General features: G+C 34.4%; 1 protein-coding gene across 2 annotated transcripts; it reads left to right on the top strand.

Annotated features, from left to right (window-relative positions):
• Nucleotides 1-805: 805 nt before the first annotated feature.
• MYL1 (myosin light chain 1) lies at nucleotides 806-25,208 on the top strand. Of its 2 annotated transcripts, none has more exons than XM_012446316.3 (6): nucleotides 806-1,215; nucleotides 13,776-13,803; nucleotides 17,806-17,949; nucleotides 21,793-21,966; nucleotides 22,397-22,474; nucleotides 25,166-25,208. In XM_012446316.3, the coding sequence occupies exons 1-6, from the start codon at nucleotides 1,096-1,098 to the stop codon at nucleotides 25,192-25,194; spliced, it is 573 nt and encodes a 190-aa protein (XP_012301739.1). In that variant the 5' UTR covers nucleotides 806-1,095; the 3' UTR covers nucleotides 25,195-25,208. The 2 variants fall into 2 exon arrangements, with proteins under 2 accessions (XP_012301739.1, XP_012301740.1); XM_012446317.2 differs by lacking the exons at nucleotides 806-1,215; nucleotides 13,776-13,803 and adding exons at nucleotides 12,661-12,744; nucleotides 13,500-13,524.

Genomic DNA, 25,208 nt, shown 5'->3' on the forward strand with positions numbered 1-25,208 from the left:
CAAAGCTATAAAGTGCCCATTGGTTATCACATATTTCTTAATATGAGTCTAGCCTTGCAAACTGAGGAAACCAAGGACAGAAAAGGGAAAACTTTTAAGTTATCACAACTTGCACAGTGTTGATAATTAAAGTTCTTTTCTCTCTTTATGTCTCTAAAAATGTATTTTGTCTCCCTAGTATGGACAAAATATTTCTGTGATAAATAATTAGACTTTGTACTCATTTAGAAAATAAAGTAAATAAGTATCTACTTTTATTGAAAGCTACTATTAGAAAAGTTGTTTTGCAAGAAGGTAAACGTGCTGTCATTTCCATCCATTTGATCAGCTTCATTAAATTATACAAAGAAAATAAAATTATAGGAAGTCATGTTGCAGTTTTTTAGCATAGAATTCATTACAATTAAAGGAGAGAAACAGAGTGCCAGAGTCTGTGCTCCCTAGAAGGGAAGCCACTTTAAGACATGATGGGCTTTCCTTATACGTCTGGTTTTTATTTTTAACCACCACCACTTCTTTGCTGACCAACATTTTCTTGCAAATTATGGCAAGGAGGGAGGAGCATGAGCAGAGGAGCTGGGTGAAAGTTGGTGATACTCCCTGCCAAAATTCCAAGTTGAAATGGAATCCTTCAGTAAAGTCTCTTAGGCAAGGGGGAAAAAAAAGATTTACAACTTCAGCAGAACTGTAATTCTACCAAGAAAAAGTACAGTCCATCTACCTGACTGTCACCAAAGGATCTGAAGCTGGCTTTGTCATATTTCTTTCTCCTTTATATATGGAGGTGAGAGGAAAAAAAGGAAGGAGAGTTTAAAAAAATTGATGAAGCCCTTACCCTTTAGATTCCATTTATAGTCTGAGCTGGAATGCCATCCCCCTTGACTAGAGAACTGTCCAATCCAGCCGCATGTGTCAAGATTCTATTAGGTACTAAGTGAAATATATATGCATGCCCTTATACTGTTTAACACTCTGGGTCCACCTTCAAGACACTGGGCTGTGGATCAACCGAACCACCACTCCTCTTCCAAGAATCATTTTGACAGGTTCTTTTGGAGGAACTCCTTCTTTTTTTAACCCACCCTTTTAAACAAAATGGCACCAAAGAAAGACGTGAAGAAACCTGCAGCTGCAGCTGCCCCTGCCCCAGCACCGGCACCTGCACCTGCTCCAGCCAAACCCAAAGAAGAAAAAATTGACCTCTCTGCCATCAAGGTAACTAAACGGATGAATTGTTTGGTCACTGAAACATCTTTCAATAGTAAGAAACTCTAGGAACTGGCAAAGGGGTGTATTTTTCATTGAGAGGAATGGCATTATTTAGTGAACTGGTAGATTTTGAACAAGAGAATCCTGCTTTAAAAAATGAACGCCAGCATATAATTTCAGAAATTATAGTTTCATATGTGAAGCCTGTGCTTGCTCTATTTTTTATTCTCAAATTTCCATTTTCCCCTAAACTGCACTTTGACTATTTAGGAAAAAAGTGTATATGTTTAATGGTATTGCATTTTAAAATATTTAAGCCAGTGTTTGGGTTTTAAATAAAATCTCTGTGGAAACCAGATCCTTTACCTTACAATTACATCAAAAGGAAAGCTTTTGCCCCTGCTTTTTTCCAGAAGTTTAAAAACAGTTGATGGCCCAGTTGTCCTGTACGTATTTGACAGTTGCTTTATTTCTTCTGAAAAAGAAGACTTCTGCAGTTCAAGTTAATTCTCCCTTCAGCTTTGCCTAATAAAATTTGATACAACACTAAATGAGATCTCAGTGCAGAAAATTAGGCACTCAAGTGTTTCAGTGATTATAACTGTCATCTTATTTATACACAGTATTTAATTCAGAATTTGTGAGTTTCTTCTAAATGAAACTAACAAAAAATGTAAAACTTGTTGTTTATATGGCTTTAGCTTGTCTTTGAGTATTTGCATACTAATCTTGAACTAAGAAAAATGTGATTATTGAGTCAACACCTTGCTGTAATCAAAGTTCTCAATTGTCAAAAGATTATCTGCTTTTGGAAAAATAGATATGTCTATTAATTTCCAGTGATGTTACACATTAAATGTGCACCTTCTCTTCATTCACTGAGCTCTGAGTGGCTCATCTTACAATTTGCAAATTTTTATCTAAGGAAACCTGCCTTATATGGAAAACCAATGAGCAAAAGTGCCTATAAGGTGATCTTTTCACTTAAGCCAAAAGCTGTATATGTAATAAATCTCAATTCTGCCAGTTTACCATCGTTTACTTGCAACTATAATGCTCACCCATAAACAAACATTTCATTTACTATTTAATATAACTATAGAATTTTTTTGAGTCCCCAAAATATTTAGTTAGATCACCCTTAGACATTACATAACGAAATTAAATATATTCATAATTTGTACAACATTCCAGTTAAACATGAAATTTTGTTTAAAATAGAAATTATCACAAATATTTAATCTTTAGTTTGTAGGTATCTGAAGCATTTGAAAAAAGTTGGTCATAAAATCTAGTATTTGTTAAGAACTGTTCTTAACAGATATCTATTTAGGAGGAAAAAAAAAATGCATGTCGGGTCTTCTGATAAATGCTTTTCTACTTTGAGGACTGCATGCATACAGTTCTTTAAGAGGAAACCAAATTTTTCATCTCCAGCAATCCTAGTTAATGTATCTTTATAGATGCACACTGACTACATTACACAATAAGTGAGATCTTAGCCATGATAGTAATTCTAATTATCCCTCAACTTAACTCTTGCCAGTGCAGTGGCTCATGCCTATAATCCCCTTTGGGAGGCTAAGGCAGGGAGATCACCTGAGGTCAGGAGTTCAAGACCAACATGGTCAACGTGGTAAAACCCCATCTCTACTAAAAATACAAAAATTAGCCCAGCTTAGTGGCAGGCACCTGTATTCCCAGCTACTTGGGAGGCTAAGGCAGGAGAATCGCTTGAACCCTGGAGGCGGAGGTTGCAGTGAGCCAAGATAGCGCCATTGCACTCCAGCCTGGGCGACAAGAGCGAAACTCCGTCTCAAAATAAAATAATATAAAATCTTTAACTCTTCACTCCATAGTAACATTAGAGATATGACTCAGTGTCAAAGCTATTCCTTTTTATATTTATTGTGATTTATAAGACAATGTTATCTGTTTGTATCTGGTATTACAAACTTCTGAAAAAATAAATGTACCTTCTTTACCTAAGAAGAAAAAGAAATATCCAACTAATGAAAACAGGCATTAATTTTCTTCCCTGAGGAACTGTATAAGAATGAATACATAAATAAAAATTTAGTTTGGCAGGTGAGAGATCTCCAAGAAAAGACGAAACATCTCTTTTCTAATCCAGAAATTAAGCCAATTACTTGTTCATAAGTTAGCAGAGAAGTGACACTTTGCAGAATCTTGAGAATTTGTTTATTCTTCTGTCAACATGTTAAATTAATGCTAGTTTGAGCTTGTACAACTAAGCAAAAGAAGGAAATACCCCTGGAGAGTCTCTGTGAGAATGAGGTATGCTCCATCTTCATTATTTCACTGCAGAACAAGAGATGAGATGGACTCTAATAAGGGACACAAATCAAAAGGAAGTTAACTGAATCGAAGAAACAGGAAAAAAAATAACCTTTATCTTCCTTTCAGAAGGCCCATTTGTAACAGAAGAAAAAGATACGAATTGAAACTAAGATACTTTTGTAAAGAAATGTAAATGTCTTCAATGCTTTGCATTCATTAATATGAAATAAATCAGTGCATATTTAGATGTATTCTAGCATAGCCAAAAAAAGTGATACAACTTGAGAATTTTATAAACTTTTATTTTATCCCAGGAGGTAAAAGGCCTAATTAAAACATACATTAAAACATTTCATATTATGATGCTTTTAATCATTTAATAATGTTTCAAGATACATTACCTCATAAAAGCTATATAATTTTTTCAAGCAGAGAAAATGAACTCTAAAGAAATTAATAGAGCTGTTATATGCATTCATTAACTTTCTGAAAATTCAATAAAGAACAAAACTTAATTGGATTATAAACTTTCCTTCATAAATCATATAAGATTAGAAACTTAGCTGTCCTTTAGATTTTGAGTAATGCTATAGTTTAAACATAACTGTCTTTGTGTAATACTACAGTCATAGCCACGGTAAAACTTAATTTCTCCATAGTATTCCCAGCTAATATCTATGTTTCATATTATAATATACTACATTTAATAGTCATATATTTGACTCCCCATAAATCTTTAATTAACTTGAATATAATTAATTAGTTTTATCAACTTCTTAAATGTGCTTTCCAATCTGATTTCCTGGTTTGTTGGTTATTAGTTTACAACATTTTTCAATTGTTCTGACACAAACTTTATGATACTCTCTGAAGGAATGCTTACATGATGTCCAATCCTAATGGATTTTCTATGAGTGCCCTTTTCAACAACAAAGTATCACTGATATTTGAACACTAAAGTTATTGTCCTTGGCAATTCTAAGCACTCTTTGCCTTCAGAGAGCTAATACTTCCAGTAACAATGCCTAGACCGAAAGAACACAGCCTAACGGAATCACAGGTATAGAAATTAAAACCCATCATAAGTACAGTTGTAGGTTCAAACACAAAAATTAACACACATTGCTCAAAACTGCAACCAAGTACAATAATGAAAGTAATAACATAACCATGTGCCTCGATTCTAGATCTTCAACGTGTAAGTGAATTTTCTGCATGATGCATGCGTTATATGCTAGAATTGCTGTGAGGTGGTGGGATTGTGAATCATGTCTCTCACTGTGCTGTTTGAATTTTAATTCTCATTGTATTCACCACTTAATCAGGTCAGTCCTGACTAGATATTATGGGCGATATTATAAAACGTGATAAAGGTACAGAATGCATTGACAGAAACTCTATTAAATAACAAATCTTGCATCAACAATTGACCACATGCTTGGGAAGATTTAAATTTTCAATTTAATGTAAAATGTAGAAATCTAATGTTCCCAAACACATGTATTTACTGATGGATACTCAGTAGAGGCAGATAGATGTGTATGCATTGTGGCACCCAATTTGTTTTGGCCCAGGTATAGGATTACTTTTGTTCATCTGTAAGTTCTTTTTTCTCATTTCTAACAAAGCTAATATAAATTCAGCTTTATTTAGAATAGAAAAATCAAATGAAGTCATGCTCTACAAAAGGCTCTGAAGTGTATAAAGCTTTTTGTAATAATAACCAATATTCATTGTGAATTTACTCTTTGCCATATTATCTTATTTAATCCTCACAATATAACACTGAAGTTGTTGTATCCACAATCTGCAAGTAAAGAAACTGAGCTTAAAAGAGGGTAAGTGCTATGCATATGATCAAATAACTAGTTAAGTGATGGACCTAGGGTTTAACTTAGCAAGCAAAATCCAGAGTCAACTGTGTTAACCATATCCGAAACTACCACCCTCATTTATAAAAACTAAGTTGCTATTTCTAAGAACGTGTAAAGGAGCCCTTTTTACTCTTAATGGGAATGAGGTAGAGTAGTTTTTATATTGCCCTGTACAGTCCTGTGTAACCAGAAGAGGGGTGATGGACGCATCAGAACAAGTTCACTAAGAGTTTTGACCTTGACTGTTCACTAATATGCTGTTCTTTATAGCTTTTCCCTATCTTAGCACCTGGCAAGTTGGGTGTTCTATTTTACAGAAGGAGGGTGAAATTTCAGAAACCTACAAAGATTCCTAGTCACTTTGTTCTAGCTTCCTGTAAGATGTTGTTAATGGATATTTTTAAATGCCGTTAGATATAATGAAACTGATTGAGTTTTTGTAATTTTGGTTTTGTTTAATTAAACACATACACATCAAACATGACCTTCAATTTTTGCCATCAGGATAATACTCTAAGCAGGGTATGAGGTCTCTATTTTGTTTACAAATAAACAGCATGATTTAAACTGGAAATCTCAACATATATTCTTTGGAATGGTATACAGAAATACAATGCCACATGTATAATATGATAAAATCTTAACCCTATATTCAGAGGAAAAGAACACATGTAGTAAATTTCTACTTAGAAAAATGTAGGTAAAAATATGTATAGGTTGTTTCTAACTTTTCTTTACATAATCTTAAAAGTTTGTTTTATTTTACTCTGGCCTTTCAATAGTTCAAATTAATTTTAATATAACTTGTAATGTTAGCCGATTGTAATTTTAATCCATTTGCAATGTGAATATAACCTCAGGAGCAAATCAGAAATTATTTGACACTATCACTAGGTATCAGGATCACATTTCCTCTTTCAGATATCTCTGCTGTAGCAGAAGAGAACAGGTGGAGAGAAGTGGGAAAATATTAAAGGGCATTTCGTAACTTTCTCTCGAATTATATTTTGAAGGATAATGTCTTTGAAAGGAAAATGCAGCTTGGAAAGGAAGAGATATGTTCACCAATTAATAGTGTATAACGCTTTTAAGTAAAACTAAATATTTGCAAGACAAGGAGACCATAAAGTGACCGTGCCAAATTTAGCTCTCGACATTTTAGTGCTGCAAATGAACCCCCTGGAAAGCTGTTTTTAGAACTCATTCCATAATTACCTAGTATTAAGCACCATCTGACTCATGGTGGAAAGGATTATATTTAGTTTGCTGATACTACACTTTCTTCTTCTGCTCTTCAGACTGAAATACTTTTCATATAAAAATAAGATCTTCTGTGGTTTTTTCTATATCAGCTTCTACAGTTTGTTTTTTTACCTCAAATCAGAATTTGAAGGGCAAAAATTACAATATAAAAGTAGAAATGGCTTCAATTATACTAGTTAAAAGGTATAGTATATGGGTGATAAATCCTGGCTATTCTGTTCACAAATTAGTAACAGTGAAGTGAAGCCAGAGAAGAAAATTTCCCTAAAGATATAACCACATCTTATCAACTTTATACTCTTCCTTGCACTGTAGTAAAGTACCCAGTAAATGCTCAATGGCATACTGTCTTCTGTTTACTAAAAAAAATCTAACTTACTTGAACATGGTATTATAAAGTTATATTTTGTTTAATTCCTGTTTATCTAAATTACTTCAGACTAATATTACCTATTGAATTTTTAGGCACCCTTCCTTTTCCATTAAAGTAAGTGAGTTGAAGTAGATTCTACTGACAAAAGGTTAGAAAACTCACATTGCAGAAACATAAGGAATTCTAGAAATTGTGCAGTAAAATATTATACTGAGGAAACTATAGGCCTAGATGAGAAAAGTTATTTAATCAAAAGAATCTTATCACAGGATTTGTGATAAGAAAGCCAAAACGAAATTCCCAATCCAGTTCTCTTTCTACAAGTTCTTGAAGTCTCCAGAATGGCAATGCCAATATTCACATCCCTGCTGTCACAAAAGGAACTTTTATTCCAGACAAACAGGAAGAAGCAGATACTTATATCTTAAAGCACACACACAAAGAATTTTTTCAACTAAAAGAATGAACAAAAACACAAGGTAAATTTTTAAGAAATAATATGCAAACAAATGCACAAAGGAGACGAAGTATAGCCAGCTCTCAAGAAAACTTAAATTTCTGTATCAATTACTAATTATGAGAAAGCTAATGAGAAAATTGAAAAAGTATGACAAGTTGTGTTTCTAGATTTTTATTAAAAGTCACTTAGAACTCGCTTAGTTCCTGCAGGTCTGAATTGTTTTATTTTAATAATTGTTGCTCTTATGTGACTGAATTCAGTTGACTGGCCTAGGACTTCATAGCGCCAAAATTAAGCATTTTGTCTCAGTTCAGATCAATTTATGCAATCTAACCATCTAATCTCTCTTATGTTAGAGAAACTGAGCTGGTACCATATTCTTAATACTCTTAATTTCCCCTGCTTATACCATATTATAGTAACCAGCCTATGTATATACTAGCCTAAGTATATCCTATGTTGAGGTCAAAAATGCAAAGAAAAAATATTTCCCTCAACTTAAGTGAGTTATTCTGAAGCACAAAACTCCCAAGAGTTTCAAAATAGTGATTTTCCTGGACTTTTATGGTGGTTCCTGGAAACTGTGTGAGAGTGGAGTGAAAATTAGGTAAAGTTTAAGGATTTCTATACATCCAGGTTGTTGGTCTCTCTGCCAGGCATTAAATCAGAGAGCATGCAGCAGTGTTTTATTTGATTGAAAACTGGCTCTGATTATATTAGCCCCTTTAGTTAGCCTTTATAGTCATTAGTCTCCATTTACCATGCAAGGACCATCAAGTTCTTTGAAGAATGTAGTCCATGTTCCTTCTCAGGGTATTTTCCCCCAGTATTCAACATTACATATCTCCCCAATTATCTTTAACTATAGCTCTTCTTCTTTTACTAAGGCTTAACCTACATCAATTCCAGAGCCTGTTTGATTAACAGCATTTTAATATTTTTTCTGTAATCCAATTCTTTCTATTAGATTGGTGCAAAAGTAATGGCAAAACTGCAATTATTTTTCCACCAACCTAATACATACTTTGTCTTATCTTTCATTAGTTAAGTGAATCTCATTATTACTATTAGAAAGATGCTTCTCAAAGTTAAAAGGAATTTGTAACCATTATAATTAAAATTATTTTTAGTAGCAGTATGTTGTAGAGTACTATTACAATCTAAATCCAACATCAAATGATAACACAAATCATAAAAATGTGGAATGTAACTAATTTACTAACAGTCTAAAATAAATATGTAGGCTAAAATATAAAAGAGCCTTAAAAAGACAAATTGGGGATTGGAAAATTAGAAGTCCAGGCCAAAATATTTATATAAAATCTAAAGGAAGGGCCTGGCACGGTGGCTCACACTTGTAATCCCAGCATTCTGGGAGGTGGAGGTGGGCTGATCAGAAGGTCAGATCGAGACCATCCTGGCTAACACAGTGAAACCTCGTCTCTACTAAAAATACAAAAAATTAGCCAGGCGTAGTGGCCCGCATCTGTAGTCTCAGCTACTCAGGAGTCTGTGGTAGGAGAATCAATTGAACCGGGGAGGTGGAGGTTGCAGTGAGCTGAGATCACGCCATTGCACTCCAGCCTGGGCAACAAGCAAAACGCCATCTCAAAACAAAAACAAAAACAAATCTGAAGGAAGGTGCTAGAAATATAAAGGTACATATATCAATAATTCAAAATGAGTATGCCAACTTTGAGCAGGTGAAGTCTTTTCCCTCGGGGTACCCAACATTCTAGAGGAGAAGTTTGAAGGAGGAGCTTAGAATATACACGTTCTAATGATTTTAACTTAATGAAAATCTATTGAGCTTCAAATATAGGCAAGATATTGTATAGAGAGTAATGGAGGGATAAACCCTAAGAATAAGGCAAGGGCAGTGCTCATTTGGGGACAGGTTGGGGTAGGCTCACTTCTGGGTCCACATCAGGAACAAATGACTTTGGGAATAATGGACTATGCTTCCCAGAAGCTTACAATCAGGAAGGTTAAACAACTTTCAGTGGATGATGTTGAATAACTGGGGGAAACAGAGAGAGGAAACGTTTCTTTCAAGGGTAACACATTTTATCAGGGCTTGTCACATATTTTATTTCTAAAAAGAAGCAATGAGAGGAGAGGATTTCAGAAAGAGGAAAGGTAAATCTGATTTTTAAAATCAGCTAAATGATGACATAGAAAACTGAAGCCAAAACCAGTCGACACTGTGTATTCATATTACACAATTAAGTTGCCTTTGTTCAAAGGGCTGATTATCCCATCATCATATCCCCAAGGAAGAGAGATAAGTTTTGTCATTTATAAAAGTGTGCCAGACAGAAGAATGGCTTGAACCCAGGAGGCGGAGGTTGCAGTGAGCTGATATTGCACCATTGCAATCCATCCTGGGCAATAAGAGCAAAACTCTGTCTCAAAAAAAAAAAAAAAAGTGTTCCAGACAAAACATAGCATTTATTCTGTGAGCACAGAATCTAGGTCTTCTAGTTTTTAAACTACAGTTTTTTCTCTAGACTAGACTATACTGTAGCCTTACCTATTGTTGTCAAATAAAGTGCTCAAATATTTATGTTTATTCTCAGTAAGTACCAAAAAAACTCAATGCATTCTCTATGTAATAAAGGCATGGAGAAAGACAAGGGTGAAATAGTTAACAACTGCATATCACTTAACTGCTTCTACTTTAATAATAACAAACTTTATAGTATCCAAGTCATTAGGAAAGGGATAGGTTATTCTTAACATAAACACAACTTTTTTTTTTTTTTTTGAGATGACGTCTCACTCTGTAGCCCAGGCTGGGGTGCCATGGTGCCATCTTGGCTCCCTGCAACCTCCGCCTCCTGAGTTCAAGCGATTCTCCTGCCTCAGCCTCCTGAGAAGCTGGGACTACAGGCACACATCACCATGCCTGGCTAATTCTTGTATTTTTAGTAGAGACAAGGTTTTACCATGTTGGCCAGGCTGGTCTCAAACTCCTGACTAAAGTGCTGGGATTACATGCGTGAGCCACCGTACCTGGCATAAATATAACTTTTAAACTGACTTTTCGGTTTACTCAATAGATTTTATACAAATTAACCATCTTTAATATCTAGGCAAGGACACTTTATTTACCTGAAAAAAAAATAGTAAATATGAAAATAATTATGTTTTGTAGGGCAATTTTCATGGTTAATTTTGTATTATTTATAATTATCAGCTCAACTAATGATATATGCTAGTTCTCAAAAATCATAAGACAATTCAAATTTAATAACATAATTACATAAATTACAAAACTAAAAAAGAACACAAACATAACATGGTAGGCTCTGATGCTTTCATTTATGTCAAAAAGTATAAGATTCCAAATCTTGTAATATTCAAAGATTACACATTTCTACTTTCGTCTCTCCCTTCCATTTCCCCCTAATGATCCAAAGCATTTTTTATTTTTCTATTAAATTTCATTTCCCAATAACCCTTCAAAACGTCAAGCTATTTATGAAAGTGTTTACCTGGGTACTTATAATTTTAGAATTTTATTTTCAGTCTTCATTTCGGGACTTAAGATCCTATGAGATTTTTTCACTACTCATAAACTTAGAGCCAAAAGTGATATGATATTAAATGCTGATTTATTCTGAAATGGTTTGAAGAGAAGCTACAAAGTATATGTCTTTCTAGTAGGAAAGATTTCCTGCTTTTTGTGAACCATCCCTTTAAAAACAGTTGCTGAAGCAGTATTCAAGTTACAATTCATCTCCAACATACATTATGCCTGTAAGCTGCTTTAAACATGTAGAAAATGGATAAATATTTTGTCTGAATTTTAGTGGACATCCTAGAAGGATCTTTTCCTGTATCACTTTTCCCAGTACCATTTCTAGAAGGGAGTTGCTCACTATTTTCAGGTAAGCTACCATGAAAACTCATTGCTGGCCAATCCCCTAGATACCTTTAAAATTCTAAAATACACTTTTGGCTGGGCAAGATAACTCATGCCTGCAATCCCAACACTTTGGGCAGGATGATGGTTTTAGGCCAGGAGCCAAAACTAGCCTGAGCAACACAATTGAGACCCTGTCTCTACAAAAGAATGAAAATAAAAATTAGTCGGTCTACACATGCCTGTAGTCATAGCTACTCAGGAGTCTGGGATGGGAAGATCACTTGAGCCGAGGAGTTCGAGGCCACAGTGAGCTGTGACTGTACCATTACACTCCAGTCAGATTGACAGAGCAAGATTCTGTCTCAAAAGTCAAAATTAAATAAAATAAAGTACAATTTGGCATTCTACAAGCTCTGCCTTGCATTCTTTTGGTTTCTTGGTCTAGGGACTGAGCCATAGAGTGTTTGCCAAGGCAGAAACAGAAACAGCATGTTCCAGTAAGAACTTACGCATAGTTTTTTGTTTTTTTTTTTTTTTTTTTTTTTTTTATATACAGGATGAGAGAAAAAGAATGTAAAAATGGCCTATCAGCTTTCCTGCCTAGAAAAACTTCTGAAAATCAAAAAATATGACTATTCAGCCATAATAAAGATAACAAGGAAGGAGGAAAATAACTAGACCTAGTGTCAGGAGACTAAAGGAGAATTTTGAAAAACGGAGATCCAAACTATTCCCGGCTTATATCATGCTTGCAAAAGAGCGATCTTTAATTGGAGATTGCAAGACCTGACCAGATTGTCACTTGGGTGCACCCTAAGAAACATGCAGAACGTGCATGGCCTTTTCAAGTCCTCTGAACTTTGCCATAAAGGACAGCATTTCAGAAGATGTTCCTTCTATAGCAGTTGCCATTTGAAACCCCAAACCAGTCCCATCCAAAAAGTTGCATTAATACCAAAACTTGCTGACTAGAAGTTTAAAAAGTTCACAATCATCAAGAGAAGGGTCTGGCCCAAGACCTTAAAGGAATTCTAAGCTCTTCTGCCACTAAACAAATAGGAAGCTTCTTAAAGGAAGATGCTCCAAGAGAATATCTTGGAAATAAAGACCATAAAAGTACTGACAGGCTTTGGTCTCACTATGGCTGTCCACTCCCAGGTTCTGGTCACCTAAAAATAGCTCTCTCCATCTCTCCCTTTGCCCTAAGAAAGCTAAAGAACTCTCCAAGGGGTGTGGCAACTTTTCTCTGAAACCTGATGCTAGTTGTGAGGTCAAAGCTTGCCCAGAAATAAAAGGGAGCCTCAGCCAGGGAGGACCCCACTCAGGGACTGGAGCAGCCCTCAACTCACTCTTCGGCTTCCCTGCTGTGTTGCAGCCCAGTCACTCCATCATGGTGGGTCCTATAAGACAACCATTTGTCATTTATAGGAGAAAATAGATAGAGGATATGATCTTATTGAGAAGAAAGATAGGCAAGGAATGGAACTGAAGAGAGAATATATTCAATATGAGTCTTTAGAATCTACTTTTGGATTTTGTTGAGATGCATTGGAAATAAAAAAATAATAATTAAAGCTGTTTACCAACTGGAAAAATACATCTTACTTCCAAGAGCTTGCTTTATGCTTCACCAACTCTTGCTGTATCACATAAGTTTCATTATATCTAAATTTAGGAGAAAAAAAAAACCTGTAGCTACAGCAAAATATTATTCCTTCAAATACAATCCAGTGATGCTGATAGCTAAAATTAAGTAAACTGCTTTGGATACATTGTGTTTTGCATACTTTTTTTTTAAAGTACTTGTTAAATAGAAGACAGATTTAAGATAGTCTTTTTAATGTGTATATCTGTACTCTTAACATCGTGTATTTTATTAGACATATTGTAGATTATTATATTTTTCTAGGAAGTATTTAATATAGAATTTGTTAAATCATTCATTAAGATATAGAAAGATATTCCCTAATCATCTTTTGCAATAGCTTTTTATGTTCCTAGATTCAAAAGTACCCTAAGGCAACCTTCTTATGCCAAGACACCCACATAGCTTCCTAAAAATCTCAGAGCAAGCAGGACTCATTCTTCTGTCAATGCATTTGAAAGAGTACTAGTTTTTATCTTTCTTTCTCTTCCTCGCCACTGCAGTCCTTCAGTGCTGACCAGATTGCTGGTAAGTGAACTGAGTTTCTCTGCTACAGATGTATGCACAGCACTGCCTAGTTTCTGCAATATTACTTAACTTCAAGGCATGTTACATTGTGGCTCAACCTGTTAGTGTCCAAGCTATGCCTGAACTCGGAAAAGTAGGCTGACTTTTGGAGCTTACTTTGAAGATTTCTCAGGGAATGAGCTGGATACAACTACAAATCGAACATTTTTGTTTGGTTAAAACATTCTTTGTGGTCAATTCCTTTCTAACAGATCGAGTTCTCTAAGGAACAGCAGGATGGTAAGTTTAAAAGCTATGTTTGTTAAACGTGCACATTCATAAAGATGGCATGTGTGAAAACCAACTCCCTTGGGATGAGATTAGCTCTTCTTAATTATCCCCACTGGTGTTGCTACTCTAAATATAAATTGCGCTCACTCTAAATATAAATTAGCTCAACCTGAAACCCTTGCTGATACTCAGTAGTTAAAGGTTTAACAAACAAAAGATAAACACCACAAAATAGGCCCTTACATTCACTGATATCTAACTAAAACCAATTTGATACAATAGATAATATCACATATATGTATATATGATATATATATCACAAAAGATGTATATTTTAGATAGCTAAATTGCTAATATAATCCCTAAAGAGATTTGACAAGTCTGAATTGTCAATTTGAAAAATAAAATTGATCGTAAAACTGCTAAATTACCAAACCTATATCATTTCAATAGATAACATAGTGAGTTGTAGAATAAAAATGAATTCAGAAACAAAGGAGGATTAATTTATCATGGAACTGTAGAAGGAATATTAAATGTCTCCTGGTTTAACCCTTCCCTTAGATATGCAAGACAGACTCCCAGAGAGGTGACAAGACTTTCTCAATGACTCAAAAAATTAGTGATAGGATCAAAATCTGACACTAGTTTAAGCTGATTAAAATTTTTAGGGGACTCCAAACTCTTAAGATTCAAGAGAATCTGAATATTTTCCCTAACATGTCAACCTTTTCACCTTTGGGTCTTTGGATCCAACAGATCCCATTCCCCACAGGAGCTTGATGTTTTCATTAGGAAGCGCAGGGAGGAGTGTTTTATGGAGTGAAAATGTCACATATCTAAATGAACTGAGACATAAATAAACCTATAGATGGAAGGAGGAGAAAAAGCTTCAAAATATTGTATATATTATTGTGTATATATATGTCTATATTACATATATTATGATATGCAAGATATAAATAATTATAATTATAGGTGATTAATAAGAACCTAGTCACATACTCAGTTCTCTACCTAAAGGATTTCACATTCTTCAAGTCTGTTTCAGTGTCTGAAATAGTTGATATCTGAACATAAATTGAGAAACAAGGGATATTCGTGTAGTACAGACTCACATGCATCTGCATCATGGTTAATGGCCTTATGTAGACAGATTAGATGATTTGGTGACTCATAACTCAGGATTATTTTAAATTATACCGTGAAGGACTATTTTTTTCTCATTGAAAACAGTTGGTGATTCTACCATAAACTGTTTGATTTTTAATGCATTTTAACTAGTGATGCTGCTACGTTGTCACCTACTGCCTTCCAGTCCTCTCAAACAGCTAATTTACAGAGTCACTGTGACCAAAATATTGCAGGATCAAAAAACAGAAGACTTAAAAACCCTTGCAGGGACAACAGGACTTAATGTTGAGCATTAAACCTTTTATTCCATCTGTGAAATAGATTTTAGATACAGAAGTTCAGTAAACATGGGTATAGTGTATTGTTTTCTTTGCGGCAGGAAACCAAATGTAAGCATTTTCAATTATGTGGAAGACCTATAGTTTTTTAAATGAAAGTATTTTTTAGTTTGTTTCCTTGTTTAGTGATTAAATAATTTTGTTCACGGCTGCTCTATTGGAATATATCAAGTGATTGAAGGGGGCAAAAACTGGAAAATTACAGCATTCTAAAAGTCTAAGTCTTGTGCTGTCCAGTAGACACATTAGCCACATGTGTCTATTTAGACTTAATTATGAAGTTTATTTAAATTATGTGGAACTTTAATTATAAAATTTAAATAGCCACATGTGGCTAGAGTGTCTACTGGACAAATAAGATTTTATTTAAAATCTAAAATAAAATTTAAAGACTTAAAAATTTTTAAATCCATTTTCCTCACTTGCACTAGTCATATTTTAGTATTCAAGAGCAACTGTTAATACCCACCTTTCTGGGCAGCCCAGAATGACAATTCCATCATTACCAAAAAGTTCTAGAACAATACTGTTATAGGCCAGAAGTCAGCAAACTTTTACTTAAAAGGCCGAATAGCAAAAACGTTAGGCTTTGCTGTCAGTATAGTCTCTGTAAAAACAACTCCACTGTGTCACTGAGGTGTGAAGACAATCATAGACAATTCATAAAAGAATGGGAATGGCTGTATCCAAATAAAATTTTATTAAAAAGAAACAGGCAAAAAGCCCCTGGAAAGTAGCATAGCCTGCCTTGGTATTAATTCTTCAAGAGAATAACTAAACTTTAGATTAAAAATCTGGAGTAGGAAAAATAGTGCCTTTGTGGCCTCCACCTTTAAATCACCAAAAGTGCTAATGTCAGAGTGATTCTATTACAGCCCATAAAATCCTATTTCTACTTCGGCATCTGACCAGGGTAATAGTGAGCCTGCTGAGCAGTCTCTCCATGAAATCCTGGAGCCAGTAATAAGAATAGTTCAGTTTCACATGTCCCTTAGAAAGATGAAAAATAATATTTGACTAATGACTTCTCAGTGCCTGCAGTAAATTTTTTAGCTTAGGGAATTGATTTGTTATAGTCAAATTGCAAAGAATTTAAGGGGGAAGTTTTAACAAATAATGATATCATGATCTGTAGTGAAATGTGAATATTATGTCTCTGCAATGTTAGATTAGGGGATGGAAGAATGGTAAGATGGAATATTTTGCTGAGTAATCTATCTAGACAGCATCTTTTGATCTGAAACAACTGATAGCCTAAAAAAAATGTTTTCACTTCTAGTAATTCATTTACAAATAATTTTTTGAGTATTGTTGATATTAACTTCAAGTCACCATCAGTACTTTTGAGTTTCCTAGAAAATGTCATCTAGTTTATAAGTTCTAATTAAAATGGTTTTACTGGCTCAGAAATTCTTTCTGTCTTTTGATATACATTTCTAAATTCTTTGTCACTATAATTTTGAAAGTCAAACCAGTTCTATTAAAAAAGAATGACAAAATTCAGAGAAAGTAGTCAATACAATGATTATAATTAGATTAACACTTTAAAATATGTATTCATAAAAGAATGAGAATGGCTGTGTATACTTAATATACACACATACACACAAAATGAATCAAGCAAACTGGGAAAATGTGACTAAAATTGATGGAGTCTACCAATGTGAATATCTTGGTTGTGATAACGTAATTTTGCAAAATGTCACCACTTAAAGAAACTGGGCAGAGCATACAAGAGATCTTTCTGTATCATTTCCTACAACTGCATGTGAACCCACAACTTTCTCCATAAAGTGGTAATTATAAGGCATACCGAAATTCGAAAGCTGATATAGCAACATATGTCATATGTATTATTTAAAAAAAGAGTAAAGTGTAAAGAGATTATCACAGCAACATACCCAAACAAGTATTTCTCCTTCTGAATTGATTATAGTAGGAGCCTACTAGAGTCACACATTAGTTAATAAACTATAGAATGTATAGACTTGTCTTACCTTTCTAAATTTTTCCTGAAAAATAGACTTATTCCTGGAGAAAACTTATTAAAGGGATAACTAGGAAATTTTTACCTTAAGGGGAGGTTTTTCTATATAGTTTGAAAAGTTTGGGTTAACCTCACATACCATGACCCTGGTTGAAAATTTGTTCTTTTTAAAATTTTGTTAATCTTGTTAATTACATAAGAGATTATTAAAATTTCTCAAGGCCTCAGAATTTTTTTTAATCCAGTCCTGTTTCCCAGGCAGGTAAAGGAAATATGAATAAATATGACTAGGAGCTCCAATTTCCATATCTGGTTAACAATAACAGGCAACTTAAAGTTGGAAATGCTGCTTTAAAATAATCCCGAAAAGAAACGCTAAAAGATTTTGCCAATGATAGTTGGAGATACAAAAAGAGAATCCAGGATAACAGCCTGTGCTGTTGGCAAAAGTTGTAGAACAGAAAGGTTTGAACTGAATTTTTGATGGAGTTAGGGTTAACTAACAGGTTAGAGGAATAAAAAAAGCACTCTAATGCTTCTTGCTTTTTGCAGAATTCAAGGAGGCATTTCTCCTGTTTGACAGAACAGGTGAATGCAAGATCACCTTAAGCCAGGTCGGTGATGTCCTTCGAGCTCTGGGCACAAATCCCACCAATGCAGAGGTCAGGAAAGTTCTGGGAAACCCCAGCAATGAAGGTAACCTATCAGTTTTTCCAAGAAGTGTGGAAGTATAGAGGAAGTGTGTAGAGGGGGGTGTGTGTGTGTGAAAGAGAGAGAGATTGATTAAAAAATGTTTCACATAATAGGGCTCAGTTTACTCCTGGTTGTGGTAAGAGTGCCTCTTGGCCATATAAAGTCTCAGCTTTTTTCCTTATCAAATAAGTTAAACGTCCTTTGAGAATTTGCAAGCATGATAAAATGTCATGCTAATATCTAATGTTAAGCATTAGATATTAGAAATAATACCTAATGCTAATATCATCTTGAATGTTCATAATTTAATTAAAGGCTAAGGAAATTAAGTAATATCCAAATCTGAACATTTTTTCAGATTTCAAATCTTCAAAGGCAAAACACATTTTGGCAAAGATGTTAAATATGACTTAAAACACTTTATAAACTATTCTGAGTAAATTCCAATGGCACAGTTTTAGAGAAGATCTTTTTTGATAAAAGCTGTAGAAATCAAATTGCAACTTTGTCAAGCAACTGAAAAATACATGCTGACTGCCCTATGCTGTCCTTTGACACACTGCTGCTATGAGTGGACAGAAGCAGGGAGTCAAAGGACTGAGTGCAGGGATAATTCTAGGGAAAAAAAATCAGTGAGAAATTAAGTGGCAAAATTGCAGAAGTCATTTACTCAATCCAGAAATTCAGTCATTATTGTAAAATAAGGAAATTATTTTTAATCTCAATGCTTTTATTGAAAAGTATAATAGTCTAATGGAAAATGGTACTCAAACAAAAAAAGGCAAGACACATTTGCAAATTGTTTGGCATGGGAATAATATCAAAAATATATAAAGAACTCAACAGCCAAAAAAAACCCCCACAAATAATCCAGTCAAAAAACGGGCAAATGAACCGAATAGACATCCTTCAAAAGAAGATATACAAATGGTCAACAGGTATATTTTCAAATGCTTAATGTCACTAATTACCAGGGAAATGCAAAGTAAAAATAACAATGAAACACCATCTTACCCCCTTGGAATGGTCATTATTAAAAAGACAAAAAAATGAATGCTGTGGAAGATGCAGAGAAATGGTAGCTATATACTGCTGCTGAGAATGTAAGTTAGTACAGCCATTAGGGAACATAGTATGTTTTATCAAAAAACCAAAAATAGAACTATTATGTGATCCAGCAATCCCACTACTGGGTATGTTTCTAAAGGAAAGGAAATCAATATGTCAAAAAATCTGTATTCCCATGTTTAGTGCAACACTATTCATGATGGCCAAGATATGGAATCAATTTAAATGTCCATCAACAGATGAATGGATAAAGAAAATATGGTATATATATATACAGTAGAATACTATTTAACCATAAAAAAGAATGAAATTCTCTTATTTGCTGCAATATGGATGAGCTGGGAAGATATCATGTTAAGTAAAATGAGCCAGGGACAGAAAGATCAACCCACATGTTCTCACTCATATGTAGAATCTAAAAAATTTTAATTTAGAGAAGTAGAAAGTAGTGCTTTCTAGAGGAATAAGGGATAGCCAAAGGTTGGTTAATAAATACAAAAGTATAGCTAGATTGGAGGAATACATTCTAGTGTTCTAAATAAATTCTAGTGTTCTAGTCCCTTCCCCAAGTAGCTAAGACTACAGACGTGCACCACCATGCCCAGCTAATTTTTGTTTTGGGGTCTCGCCATGTTGCCCAGGCTGGTCTGAAACTCCTGTGTTCAAGCAACTGCCCAACTCAGCCTCCCAAAGTGCTGGGATTATAAACGTGAGCCACTGCGCTGAGCTGAAACCTTATTTTTAAATTCCACTTCCCAACTTACCAAACCCACCTTAATGAAGGGTGGAGGGGATAAGAGATAGCCAGAGGTCAGTTAATGAATACAAAATTATAACTAGATTGGAGGAATAGTTCTAGGGTTCTAAAGCACTATAGGATGATTATATTAGCAACAATTTATTTCAAATAGCTGAAGGAGTTGATCTTGAATGTTCCCAATGCAAAGAAATGATAAGTGTTTGAGGTGATCAGTATGCTAATTATCCTGATTTGATCATAACACATTGTACACGTGTCCAAATATCACACTTTACTCCATAAATATGTACAATTAGTATATGTCAATCAAAAATAATTTTTGAAAGAGACACAAAACTGAAGTTTTTCAAATAGATATTCAGGCTGTTTATCTTTGTCATTAGGAAACAGAGAGAGGAGTGTAAGAGAACAAATAATATCTTTTTCCCCTTGACAACTGAAACTCTTGGGAGACCTTCCTTTGTTAGAAAAAGAAAACTTGATTTCAAGAAAACTTAAACTCAAAATCAGCCTGCTTACTTCATTTTCTTTGGAAGGAAATTTCCAATTATATCATTCAGAAAGCCAAGAGCATGAGATAAAGTAAGCAAGCAATAAGGCAAAACTTATTTTTATTTTATTTTTTTGAGGCAGGGTCTTACTCTGTCACCCAACTGGGAATGCAGTGGCATGATCATAGCTCATTACAGCCTCAACCTCCTGGGCTCAAGTAATCCTCCTGCTTCAGCCTCCCAAAGTGCTGAGTTTTCAGGCATAAGCCTTCACACCCAGCCAAACCTAATTTTAATATATATATATTTTTTTCTATTTATTTATCTATTTATTTATTTATTTATGATAGGGTCTCACTCTGTCATCCAGGCTAGAGTACAGTGGCATTATCTTGGCTCACAGAAACCTCCACTTCCCAGGCTCATGCAATCCTCCTGCTTCAGCCTCCCAAGTAGCTGGGGACTACAGGCATGTATCTCCAAGTCTGTTTTTTTTTTTTTTGGTAGAGATGGGGTCTTGCCATTGTTGCCCATGCAGGTCTCAAACTACTAAGCTCAAGCAGTCCACCAGGCTTGGCTTCCCAAAGTGGTGAGATTATAGGTGTGAGCCACTGTGCCTGGCTGAAAGTTTATTTTTAAATGTGACTTTCCAACTTACCAAACATCTATCTTTCATGAAATTTTAGGTAAAATACTCATTTATTCAGCATTCAAATTTAATTTTTTATATTACGCAATATAATTTCAATGTAAAAATATAAATTACATGTAACAGAAATGTAGAAGAGTAGTATTTTGGGGAATACATAACTTTACCATTGACATACATCTGAATAGTATAAAATAGACTGTCCAGATTTTCCATGAATAAGATTTACCTTATCAGAAGATAATAAAGTCCTATCATCTCCAGGCCTCTAAGGTACAAAGAAGTCAGGAGACCACAGAATATTTGACACACCTCTCTCCTTGTAAACTTCTTAAATTACTTAAAATTTAAAGGGAAGGCCCTCCAAAAGCTGGGGACAAAGGTGGAATATGTACTAAAGTTAAATTTTACTGGATTAACGCACTTATGAGTTTGTTGTATCTCAGTGCATTTTTCTATTGTTTTGCAAGTATTTATTGGAAATATTAAATGGACACTACTAAAAAAAAGCTAACACTTATTAAGCACATAGTTTATCCTAGATATTACAATAAACTTTGCATTCATTAGCTCATTTAGTTCTCACAAAACACTATAGTTGTCTCTATTTTACAGATAAACCTTGAGGCACAGAAAGGTTAACTTGTGCAAGGTCAGAGTTGCAAATGATAGACTGGGAATAAAAGTTCAGGCACTGGAACTCCAGAGCCCATGCCATTAACCATTACCATGTTCTTGATATTTTAGCAATTTACCAGCTAAGATTTAAGCTGTGTGAAGATTTTTCAGATAATCTAGAATAACTTTTCAAGTTTAAATTGTGACTCAGAGTTAGTATTATGATAGCTAATAATCCTCAAAATTGCAATTTCTTACAGAGATGAATGCCAAGAAAATTGAGTTTGAACAGTTTCTGCCTATGATGCAAGCCATTTCCAACAACAAGGACCAGGGCACCTACGAAGACTTTGTTGAGGGTCTGCGTGTCTTTGACAAGGAAGGCAATGGCACAGTCATGGGTGCCGAACTCCGCCATGTTCTAGCCACCCTGGGTAAGGGAATTTATTTCAGTGGACTTAGTGAGACAGAATATATAGAAAAGAACATGACATAACCAAAATAGGAGGAAAGACTACAAAGGGAAAATGAAGAAAAAAAGTCAAAAGTTAATGACCATTTCAATTGGCCTCAGTGGCAGTGAGTTTATTTGGTGAAAATGCTAACTTAAAATATTGATAATGAATAAGTAAAGGAAAGCATGGTAGTTCTCATAGGATACAGTTTGTATGACCAGGGATTATGTGTATTTAATTAACTCATTCAAAAACAATTGGTTGACAATATATTAAGTCAACCAATGGGAAAGTAACAATTCCTATATTCCAAGAGTTTAGTCTCCAGAAGCCCTTAACCAATGACCTATGGTGGAATTTTGAAAATATCACGTGGCCTTTTTTCTGAAAGGAGAACTTTGTTTCATAGGTGAAAAGATGAAAGAGGAAGAAGTGGAAGCTCTGATGGCAGGTCAAGAAGACTCCAATGGCTGCATTAACTATGAAGGTAGAATCCATGTGCACTGGTGGTTACAGCAACTCTTATCAGATTGATGATAGACTCCTTTTGAACTTCTTTTCCTCTTCCTCCCTTATTGACTTACATATGACAATCAATTGCATAACTCTAAAAAGATATGTGAGGATCTGAACATATAAATAAGATTTATTCCAGTATGTTTTAGCAATACCGTGCATTGTTTTAAAGCTTAAAATGTGTTTTCACATATATTTTCTTGTTAGATCTTCAGAACATCCCTATGAGATAGACAGGGCTTGTGTCAGAATCAAATTTAATAGAATATTAAACTTGAAGAAATCTCAAAGTCATTTACTAATATGAAGCAATCATGAAAAATGAAACTTCAGGCCAAAGAGGTTTAGTTACTTGGTGAAGTTCAAATTATTAATGGCCAGACTGGTACCAAAATTTAGTTCTTCTCCTCGTCTAGTGTTCTTGCTTAAATCAAAGTCATCCCACAGTTGCCAATTGTTTAATTCCTACTACCAATTTGTAGCAGCTACACCCAAAGGGTGTGAAAGAAATGCACTGCACAAAACAAAGATGCATAATATAATTTACAAATCTAAAAATTTCCAAGAAAATTTAAAAATTTTTCTATCCCCAAAGAGAATGAATCCAGCTACATATCAACAAAAAAAAAGAGAGAAAAGCAGAAAAGAGAAGACAAAAAGGGTGAAGGGAAGAAAGGAGAAGGAAGGAAAGGAGGGAGAAGAGGACAGAAAGCAAGTGCTTAGCCAAGCATATCTTCACTGACAATCTTCATTAAACTTCACTTTTTTCCCCGGGGACAATTCTTCACATTTGGCTATTACCATAAATACATCCCACAGAAAATAATAAATATTGTTTGAACAAATGGACAGTCATCTAGAAAATAAAGTCAAATCTGAATCTTATGCCAGGACAAATTTCAAGTAATTTACATGAGAAATGTAAAAGCTAAATAATTCACATGAGAAAGCTAAATAATTTACATGATAAACATAAAAGCTAAAAACAAACAGCACAAAAATCATGGAAGAATTAATCTTATAACTATGGAGTGGTTACGTTTTTTTCTTTCTAACAGTGACACAAAAACCAGAAGGCATTAAAAATGTTGATAAAGTTAATCACATAATTTAAAATATCTATATGGAAAAAGCCATCAGAAGCAAAGTCAAAAGACAGCAAACCAAAAAAAAAAAAAAATTATTTGCAATTAATACCAGAAAGAACTAATTTTCCTAATAAAAAAGAACTACTACAAATTAATAAAAGATCATATCCAACAGAAAAATTACATGAACAGGTAATTCATAGGAAAGGAAATAAAAATAAATAAGATGACAAACTACATTAATAATTTTTAAAAACGCAAATTAAAACTACACTGACAGCCGGGCACAGTGGTTCACGCCTTTAATCCCAGCACTTTGGGAGGCCCAGGCAGGTGGATAACTTGAAATCAGGAGTTCCAGACCAGCCTGACCATCATGGTGAAACCCCGTCTCTACTAAAAATACAAAAATTACCTGGGCATGATGGCATGCACCTGTAGTCCCAGATACTCAGAAGACTAAGGCATGACAATCACTTGAACCCAGGAGGTGGAGATTGCAGTGAACTGAGATTGTACCACTGCACTCCAGCCTGTGCGACAGAGCAAGACTCTGTCTCAAATAATGACGATAATAAAATAAAACTACACTGAGATATCATTTTTCAATAAGCTGATTGTCAAAGATTAAATGTTTGGGCACACTTTGGGCTGAGAAGAGGGTATGGAAACAGGCAATTTCATGTATTACTGATGGGAATGCATATCGTTAAAACCCCTAGGTTATGGTGTAGCACTACCAATTGCAGCAAATCTACTTCTGGAGAGACTTTGTCTCTAGATATGCTTTCACTCAAGTGAGATGACCATATATAGATGGTTATTCATTACTGTGCTGTTCATAATAGTCAAATTTTTTAACAATTTAATGTCCATCAATGTATAATTCCATCAACATATCAATGTGAAAACAATTTAATGTCCATCAGTGTATATATGTGAAATCTCTGTAGCCCTAAAAAAGAATAGGGACACTCTTGTGTACAGTTATGATAATATCTGTAAGATAAATTACTAATTGGAAAAAAGGAATACAAAAGTGTATGTAGGATGCCACTTATTTGTGTAAAAAGATTTTTAGAAATATATTTATGTGTTCTTGTATATGCACAAACAGCTCTATCAATTTAGCTATAAAAAGGGGAACCAGTTGCCTGGCAGACAGTGATGGGAAACAATTTTGTTGTTATATACCCTTTTATACGTTAAAGAAAATATTTTAACCATAGCTGGGCACAGTGACATGTGCCTGTAGTCCCAGCTAGTTGGGAGGCTAAAGCAGGAGGATTGCTTGAACCCAGGAGTATGAGTCCAGCCTAGACAACACAACAAGACCCCATGTCAAAAATAAAATGTAAATGTATGAATGTACCACTTATTCAAAAAATTAATTTATAAAATCAGGGCAAAGGTCCTAAATCCACTCTTAAGAATTATGGGCTATACACAGCTTAAATACAAAAGAAAATAAACCATTGTTACAGCTAAAAATAGGATTGAGCTAACTCACTAAACCTCTCTTGTATTAAATCTGATTGTTTTCTAACTTTAAATTATCTATTTTACCCCTACAGCTTTTGTTAAGCACATCATGTCTATCTGAATGGAGCTCGCAAG

This window comes from Aotus nancymaae, unplaced genomic scaffold (assembly GCF_030222135.1).
Source record: "Aotus nancymaae isolate 86718 unplaced genomic scaffold, 86718_ANA_hifiasm-v0.15.2.pri h1tg000008l, whole genome shotgun sequence".
Taxonomy (NCBI): Eukaryota; Metazoa; Chordata; class Mammalia; order Primates; family Aotidae; genus Aotus; species Aotus nancymaae.